At 41.1% G+C, this 9557-nt stretch overlaps 1 protein-coding gene across 1 annotated transcript; it reads right to left on the bottom strand.

Annotated features, from left to right (window-relative positions):
* Positions 1-2658: 2658 nt before the first annotated feature.
* On the bottom strand, positions 2659-9144 carry fkbp4 (FKBP prolyl isomerase 4). Its single transcript, XM_069162770.1, has 11 exons — positions 8680-9144; positions 7923-8067; positions 7691-7833; positions 7451-7571; positions 5920-6076; positions 5449-5539; positions 5283-5366; positions 5002-5187; positions 4633-4776; positions 4000-4095; positions 2659-3878 (listed from the first exon to the last, which is right to left on the bottom strand). Exons 1-11 carry the CDS (start codon positions 8776-8778, stop codon positions 3777-3779), a joined length of 1368 nt encoding a protein of 455 aa, XP_069018871.1. The 5' UTR covers positions 8779-9144; the 3' UTR covers positions 2659-3776.
* Between the last annotated feature and the right edge of the window lie 413 nt (positions 9145-9557).

The raw sequence follows: 9557 nt of genomic DNA, 5'->3' as shown, positions 1-9557 counted from the left end.
CTACTCATCTGTCGAATCGCCCGTTTTGTCAGCAGGAGGGGGACCTTGAACCTGTCCGCCCGCCCGCCTGCGTGCCACCCACCGCTGCTCCCCGTAGGTGCGCACTACCCGCACACTGGATATTCCCGTTGCGCGGGTCCCCTGGTGGCTCTCATCCCGCGAAAAATCCCACACTGACCTGAGCTGCGAGCCGGTAACATACACTCGGGCACTCGATCATTTAAAACTTTCGGGAGGTTTCCTGTTGCTCCTTCTCACGCATTGCGCTCCGCCGGTGTCCTGACCTCTGCTCCACCTCGCCCCGCATTCGGCGCACACGACGCAGCAGCAGCACAAAGAGTGGAGTGAATGGTGAAATTTCACACCGGTTTCACTCTGCACGCAATTTAACGAAGACGGACAGAAAGCAACACAAAAAAAAATGCAACCGGAAAAGGGACGGGCTCGCCTTCAAAGTAAAAGAAAGGACATGTCACAGTCACGACAAATACGCAGCGCTGAGTTCATACATGTACAGCAGAGGTGATATGTGTTTAGAGTATTAGTTTTTATCAGCGATAAAATACATAATTCATCTTTTAAGTTGGTACGCTCCAGTAAACATTCCCAAGCTTGTTAGTGGGGGACTAATTTTGAAATGACAAGCCGGGAACACTTCTCTGTTTATAGCTAGCTCGACACTTGGTGTGAGATTAGAGGGAGGAGTAAACATGGGCAGTGCCCTTACCTTGGGATTTACCTGTAACAGGTATGGCTACTTCTTTTAACACTTTAAGGCAAGACGCTCCAGGCAAACACATTGTCATTTCATGTACTAGCAGCAGTTCATAATTTGTCGCTATTTTGTTTGTTATACTATCAAAAAAAAATAATTAAAAAAAAAGTATATATTCTAAAGGCTATTCATGTTTCTGTGGATTTGATTAGATATTATTTATGTCTGTAAATAGTGGATTTTAGTAAAAAAAAAAAAAAAAAAAAAAGTATGAAATAATTACATTTTACTTTACATATCTTTAAAGGCTGGTTTCTCAAAATGAGTTTTTTTTTTCCCACTTCAGAAGCACTCACATACACCAAACTTTCCAGTTGTATTCTTATCTATAAGTCTGGAGGTTTCTTAGCCTGATTTATGTAACATTTCATTATAAAAACATGGAAAGAATGTCTTTCATTCAGGATGTTTACAGGGTTTTGTGATTTGTTAAGTGATAAAAGGAGATTGGAATTAAAAACATTGATTGAACTGTACTGTATTATGTGAACAAAATGAAAGAATGCTTAGCCTGGTGCTATAACATCCCAGCATTTTCACACAAAGGATCACTGAGCAATGATGGTTCAATTACATTTGCTTAACATGAAAACAGTATTAAATAATTATTTGTGTAAAATAATGTAACTGTGTGAGGTTTGGTGCCTTAATAGGAATCCTTTATGTTGTTATGTCCTTAATAATGATCATGAACATTGTTCATGCTTATATGGTGCATTTGTTCATTGTCCAGCCAGCAAATAAAGAACAAAGAGATCATGTTGGCTCCTGCTGCTCAGTAAACAAAGAAGGATGAAATCACTCTCCCAGCTGAATGCTGTCCCTACACCTGTCTGCATTTATGGAACTTAGTTCTGAATAACAGTTTTTGCAAAAACACACCAAAGAGGAAATATTCTCAGAACAAAGTCAACATCGAGAATAAAATGAATCCATCGCTGGGAGCAAATATTTAGAAGTTCCTCCACTCGGTTTTGTTATTAACCTGTGGAGAACAAGCAGTTCTTGGCCAAAACCACATCAGAGGGAGAAAGAGAACATCCGTAAGCTGATACCAGTGTCTCTGTGAGAGAGCTGGAAGATCATCTCAGATCATGCTCTCCCTCAGGAAATAAAGGACTCTGACCTCCTGATAACAACCTTGATCATTTTCAAAGTACGCCAAACATGAGGAAGCCATTTAATCAAGTTATTTTTAGACAGCTGGTTAAATATTCTTCCTCTAAAGACAGCTCTGCATCTAACGCCCATTTACAATCTGCCAACTTTTGTTTTCTCAATTTAACTTTTGTTTGAATAAAATGCAACATAAAATTGACATCACAAAACCATGCAAGCTCTCTATATTTCTACATCTCTTTAGTTTGTCAAATTTATCTAATGAATACAAAGAATCCTCAGCAAATCTTCACTTTGTCATTCTTGCTTTAAAGGAACTTAATTCCTTGTCGGACTTGTTACTGGGCAGGTTTATGTCGGTGTAGCAATACACCATTTTAAAATATTCTTTACTCAAGTCCTTGCTGTGGATGTCAAGTAACCTATTTTATTAATTTAATAGTTCTTCATGTGCTATTGCTTTTGCCGTTTTATTGAATTCTGCCTTTTACTTGGCTGTTGCAAAACATTTTGTCACTGTATATTTTGAACGGTGCGCAAATACAAACACAGATGATTATCATGTAGCAACAAATCCACATCCTGTGACATGCAGTCAGCTGAGTGCACACAGTGTTCCACAGGTTCTGACAGTTCTTTATATAAATGAACAAACATTTTTTTCCTCACCTCATTTGGTTTATAAGGCAGGCAGACAGAAAAAGTATTCCATGGTGACTGGAAACTATGAAGAATAGATATACAAGTCAAGAATATCACACACATTCAAGTTGTAGCTACCGTTTATTATATTTTTCTGTCGGGACAGACCAAGCGGTGACTTTTGCCCACAAAGATAAACTCAACCCTCTAATTTAGTCTCTGCACCTCTCTTGCAGGCACTGCTGACTAAAAGGAACAGGGCTCACGTCTTTCTCTGGTGTACAGTCTTAACAACCTGACTGACCATCTGCATATGCACATGTTCAAACATGTACTTCTTACAGTAAATTAAGACTTAACTGTGTCTTAGTTGAGTGTGTCCAGGAGAAGGTAATTCATGTCCATACTACTGTAGCTGCTTTAAAACGCACATATTCCAGTTAATTAATCGGTTGTATTCATCATTTTAAGAACAATACAGAAATCACAAGCACAACACTAGGAAAAAAAAAAAAAAAGGAAAAAGGTACAAAGTCAATATTTCCAAAGCAAAAGTGAACAGTCCTGTACCCTAAGGGTTGTACGGGAGCTCCATCTTAAGATTGAGAGAGAAGCTCAAAGTCTATTCCAGGCTAACGTCTTATTACTCCACCTATCCACAGTGCTGCTACATACATACTTTGGGACACAGGCATTAACATTCAAAACACATCTGATCTATGCACACAGCCATCACAACTCCAAGAATTGATCAGAAGGCCCATGAGAAGAGGCTTGGATGGATAGCAAAAGTATGAGGAGGGCTGTAGGAGAGAGGGTAGTGCAAGGTGAATGGTCTAGCCCTTAACGGGTGAGGGGTTCTGAAATTCTGCACTTAACACTTGGGATGCACATTTTTCCTACCCTAAAATCGCTGTGAAAACACATGCACAGTTCAAAGCTGTGGGTTGAAAAGGGGGGAGGGGGGGGGGGGCGCAGGGCTGCGGCACACAACTCATTTCTTAAATCCCCATACCACCCTGTCATCAGCTGGGAAAGCCCAGCCCAGTCAGCTAGCTGCCACAGCGAAAAGCCCGAACACAAAGAAAGCCAGCGAAGACGCGCCAAAGGTCAGTGCTCTCATTGACGTTCTCACACACACACATACATTTCATGTACTCACAATCACACCTTAAACACAAATGGCCGAAGTTACAAAACTTTTAAGTACAGATGATCCATTTTATAGGCATATCTTTATCTACGGTTTCGCTTCGCACGCAACTTCCTTTTCTCCGTTCTCGATGTCCATGGCGTTGTCGCCGTTCTCCTTGCCCCCACTCTTCACCTTCTCTTCTTGTTTCTGTTTGTGAGGAGAGACGGAAACAAATCAAATCGGCACCTTTTTTCATTCGGTCTCTGATAATCTAAACGCATGCTCATCCCCCCCTCTTGTGGCTGTTGTGGAAAAGGCAATCCTTCACCTTTGAATCCCTCTCCGCAAACTTCTGGAACATGTTGGCATAGATGCGTTTGTCCTTCTCGTGTTGCTCCTTTATACGTTTCTGACAAAAGACCACCTGGCAGGAAACAATGAAGATCTCAGCATGCTGTATTTTTTTTTTTTTTTTTTTTTTTTTTTTTAGAAATGACTCAAATTACTGCTGTACAGTATTCATAAGAAACAATATAACACAATGAATGTCTTCAAATTTTGATAGCACTTTTTCTGGAAATACAGTATGTATCATTGGTCCATGAGGAATCTGATATGAGCTAAAGGATGAGCGCAAATATTTCCAACCTTCACAGAAAATGATTCACATTTTTCCACACATCCTGCTTGACTGCGACATAAACGGAGAAGAAACTGTCTGACAAATGAGCTGCTATGATAAATAAATTAGTGAAACATTGGCCCCTTTGGTTTGGTGTGAACATTACATAACCACATCATGTCTTAACTGTATAAAAAGACACATCAATATAACTTGATGGACCTTTTCTGGATTTTTAACAAACACAATTGTCATGACAGAAAAATGTCCACAAAAAAAAAAACAACAACCTGGGTTGAAAGTTGCTGAAAGGACCCTTTAAGACACATGGTGGTTTACCTGGCTCTTGGCAGCCTTGTTGGCAGGATACAGCTGAACAACTTGCTGGAAATCGTCTCTTGCCCTGTCAAACTCCTTCATACCAAATAGTGCCTCTCCCTTTCGGAACAAAGCCTTCTCATTGGATGCATCCAACTCCAGAGCCTTCAATCATGAACAGAGAATAATTAGAGGTTTCAGTATTTTAAACAAATAAATAAGTAGCTGTTATAGTAAAAAAAAGAAAAGAAAAGAAAAAAAAAACTCAAGACATCTGAACAATCAACGCTCAATATAACAGAGTTACAGCATGTCTCATGCTAAATACTAAATAAATTGTCGACAAATGGTTATTAAATTGTGTCCAGCTTGAAGATAAGCGATAGATACCTTATTACAGTTTTCTAGGGCTTGGTTTGGCTCATGTAGTTTAAGGAAGCACATGGCCATATTCAGATGAGCAGCCAGCTGCAGTGATTTTGCCTTCTTCTCATCCTCCGTTGACAAACCCGATTCATGTTCCAGCCATGACACAATCCTTTTGTACTGCACAGACGCCTGCTTGTATTTCCCCTCCTGGAGCATATTCAAATCACTGTATTACACAACATGTCAATGTATCAATCTGTCTTAAAATGTGAGACATGACTTAATGCTTCTTAAAAACAGACCTTAAAATACTGTGTTCCCTTCTCTTTGACAATGTTGCTCTGCTCCAGTTTTTCTACTGTGTTCATTTCCCATGATTCCTTTGCCTAAAGAGAAATAAAAGGCATGAATGACATTATTGAGGGAAAAACAATGACATGTAATTGAACAGTGCCAGCATCTGCTTACCTTCTCAAAGGCCGTCAACTTGATTTTGTACTGCAGTGTTGCTCCACCAGGAATGTTATACTTCGCATTTCCTGCATTCCCAAAACCGTATCTACAAATCAAAGATAAATATCACTGGTCATAGGGACATAACAAAATCTGTTGCAGTGCAACTTAAAACACTACATATTGTATAGTAACGTGGAACAGATAATTCTATAGCTATTTTAGTTTTTGTCATGTTCTGTGTTGACCATATTTCATTCCTTTTTTTTTACCCAGTTTAATTCAATACACTTTAAAGCATGCAGGATTAAGTTATTTACATATCCCAGTAAAGCTTCATTAAACTGTGGAAATAATCTGTAAACAGTTGCTTGAGAGATGTTTAAAAACACCTAAACATAACATTTATAAAACCCCTGACTTTGACAGGACTTCACCGCAATGAAATAGTAAGTAGGTAAGTTTCCTTGGTTCATGTGATCATACTTAGGCTTAACGTTGAAGAGTGCCTCCTCTCCCTGCTCCATAGCCGTGATAGCTTTCTCCACTCCGGCTGGCAAGCCGAGACTCTCGCCATCTCCAATCTCAAACTTTAATTCTCTCTCGTCAAATACGTTCCCATCACAGGTGCCCTCCACAGTTACTGAAAGGGGGTGAGAAGATGTGGGGTAAGCGAGTGCCACAAATCAGACGTACAACGGTACAGTAGTTGTGGAAAACGGGCAACTGAAGACAAGTAAAGCCATTTCCAAACTGTCAGAGAATTATTATTATTATTTTTTTAAGGATATAAATTAACCACTGCAGCTAATTTAGAATTTGCATGCACGGTAAAAGAAGTGGCCCTGTGATGGACTGGCGATCTGTTCAGGGTGAACGCTGCCTCCGCCCAAAGTGAGCTGGGCTAGGCTCCAGCCTCCCCGTGACCCTGTTCAGGATAAGGCGGGTATAGATAATGGATGGATGGTAAAATAAACTACTGTAATCTCACAATCTGATACTGCTGCTAATTAAAAAAAATATAAAAACTGTTCCATTAGATGCTCCTACTAGAAGTGGTAAAATAATATCACTATATTTCACTGTATTTCTGCGACAACTATACTTGCCGTGACCTTGCTGTGAGATAGACTTTTCTGATTAAGGAACTGAAAGGGTTATATCCATCCATCTTTGATAAAAAAAAAATAATTATTTTACCTCGCAGAACTCAGGAGCTGCCGGCCTACCGCTGTCTCGATTGGCTTTGACACCTCAGTTTGGATCTGAACTAATGTGTTTAAACACCACAGTCATGCCATAAGACAATCAAACGAAGCGAATGGGGCAGTGGGGGCCCAACAACTCCTGTGTTCTGCAAGGTAAAATGACTGATTTGGTTAAAGGAGTCTGGTGGCTTTGAAGGGAGTGATATAACTGCTTCAGGTTGTCATCACAAAGGGCCGTTTGACTGCAAAGTAAAGCTGTGAATATATTCTAAATATAGCGTACGCATAAGGTGATGTTTTAGTTTTTTTACATGGTTGAAATGTGTTTTGTTGCCGACCCTGTCCACAGCAGTACATTGCTAAGCTTTTCCAAACTGGGGATGAGCTGACCCCTTTTTTGGAGAAGTACCTCAAACAAGCCCACTTCAAAAAATGCAAACCATTCTTTTAAAGATCACAAAAACCTCTTTACAAATGCATCGGCAGACATTGAATAGGTTGTTACCCAACGTGATAGTTGAAACTCATTTAGTAAAGTAGATCACCATTGTTGTAACTGTATCATGATTACTTAGCCGAGCATTGCTCTTTCTAAAAGTACTCTAAAACACGGACTACTTTCCAAGGACAAAATTAAACTAAACTTAAAATGAAATGCACTACATTTTTTCCTACTTCATCTGAATGATTTCTGGTGATGTTGAGGTTGCTATATTTTTTTACTTATTAAAGGAACCTAAAGTGAAAAATTGCATCTTGGTCAATGTCTTCAATATTGGCAAAGAAATAGCTGCGTCTGGATGCGTTACCTTCAACAGCAGCTCCTTCGTTAGGCTTGGAATATCCCTGCCCTTTAGTGATAATGCGTCGGATGATTCCTCCATCCTCATCAGCAGTAATGTCCTCCCCTCGAAATTCAAACAGTTCAACCTACAAGTTCGTAGACACGTAAGTGAAGCTCTTAGGAGCTTGTCATACTACAAGCGCAGGAATAAGGTGCAAAGTGTAAAATGGGACAGTCAGAACGACCTGATGTCACCGATGTTTACCTCAAAAACCAAAGTAGCATTGGGTGGTATCTTGGGTGGGCTGCCTGCAGTCCCGTAAGCATACTCTGGCTTACAGATGAGCTGGCACAACTCCCCCACTTTCATTGTGGCCACACCGATGTCCCACGCTTTTATTACTTGTCCTAAAATCAGAGAGGGGGTGATTCAATCACACTGGCTGTGCAGCCGTGACAGGTGAATGGCCATTCGTCTGTTAAGACGCGAAACCAACCTTTGCCCAACTCAAAGGAAAACTGCTCTCCTCTGTCCCTACTCGAGTCAAAAAGAGTCCCGTCCAGAAGCGTGCCCACATAATGGACAAACACTTTGTCACCAGTCATGGGCAGCTCTGTGCCAGTGCCTTCCAATTTGACCACCTGTAAAAAAAAACAAAAAACAACAACAATAAAAAACACACAAGAAGGGAATTGATCCAAAAAAAAAAAAAAATCAATTGGGAATTATTTAGAAACAAACAAGTTATCCCTTCAAAAGCGCACGTAAAGTCGGCCTCACACACCCCGCAGTCTGGCACTTTGCATCATTGAGAGGTGGAGCCGCCAAATTATTCAGCGTGAAATGAACGCGAGCTGTGACATCTCATTCACGAGCCGTGCGCGCGCGTTTGAGCCATTGACCAGTAATAGTTTGGGTCTCCGGTGTTTCACACCCTTTTACAAACGCAGACAATTAAATGACTAATTATCAAACGGTTTTTTTTTTTTGAGACTCTCGCAATAAGTTAGCAAATGAAACCACCGACGCGAAAAGAGATAAATTGACATCACGTTGTTGTCAACATTGCAGTTAGCTCGCGCTAGCTGTTGTTTTTTTTTTAATTTTATTGACAGTGCACGCGATAGCACCCCAGCTATCGACAGCTACCGTTAGCCTAGCTCAATACGTGAAAACGAGCAGCCAAAGCTTAAATTAAACCGCTCGACACTTTGCTTTGGATTTAGAAACCCCGACACGTGGTGATCACTTACCTTTAAAACACCCCCGTCCCTCTTTGGCGTGATGTCCTCTCCCTCCATCGGGATGGCGTGTTGTCCTTCACTCGTCTGCTCCTCCGCAGTCATCGTCATGAAGCAGGTTTGCCCTCCTCCTCCTCCTACTCCTCCTTACACCACAATCCAAACTACAGTGGCTAAAATACACCGACGCTGGATAAAGCGAACTACTTCTCAAAAACACGCCGAAGTGAAGCGAACAAACAAACAAACAAACCCCGACTGACGTCGACACTAGCAAGCTAACAAGTCGTCGGTTAATACTTTCTCGTGAAGGCGACTGTAAATAAAACAAATACTCGTTATAGCTTTCGGGTAGTTTCAATGGCTACGCAACAGTCAACACTTTGTACCAGGAGGAGAATAATAGTGCGTGGTTTTGAAGCAGGGCTGCTTCCGAGTCCACGTTGTCCGGCAGTCTGGCGTCTGACGAGCGCTTAAAGAAGGACGGAGAACTTTCCAGACAACCGAGGAGGAACCAGGGGGCTGAGCCCGCGTTGGCGGCGCTGCATATACCGTATAAGCATCTACCGACAAGGCGGTGCACGCGCAGGGAAGAGCAAATGCGTATTTAGAAAAACAATTTTTATGCCGGTAATTAGATAAATAATATCACGATTAGTTATAATAGGATGTAATAATCACATCATCTTGAAAAAAAAAAGACAAAGCGTGGGACAAACTTACATAGCCCCGTCCACGCAAGGCGTGCCTGTGATATAAAACAAGGTACTCCTCGTTGTATCTTGCTCCCCATTGGCCAGATTCCGCGGCCACTTCTGTTTGTTGGCGCGGTTGTCGAATAGCCGGGTTTTTGAGTAAAACAACACCCAACTAAAAAAAAAAAGTCCCTT

Source organism: Embiotoca jacksoni, unplaced genomic scaffold, assembly GCF_022577435.1.
Source record: "Embiotoca jacksoni isolate LCO1_2020_lvr unplaced genomic scaffold, fEmbJac1.0.p SCAF_3, whole genome shotgun sequence".
Classification (NCBI taxonomy): domain Eukaryota; kingdom Metazoa; phylum Chordata; class Actinopteri; family Embiotocidae; genus Embiotoca; species Embiotoca jacksoni.
This window is presented reverse-complemented; position numbering and strand designations above follow the sequence as displayed.

Bases quoted from the DNA above. Each gene is read 5' to 3' on its own strand.
- fkbp4 (XM_069162770.1), bottom strand. From the start codon at position 8,778: ATGACGATGACTGCGGAGGAGCAGACGAGTGAAGGACAACACGCCATC. The intron at 8,068-8,679 runs GTAAGTGATCAC...TTTTTTTTACAG, and splicing joins GGGACGGGGGTGTTTTAAAG to GTGGTCAAATTGGAAGGCAC. The intron at 3,879-3,999 runs GTGAAGGATTGC...CCTCACAAACAG, and splicing joins TTGCGGAGAGGGATTCAAAG to AAACAAGAAGAGAAGGTGAA.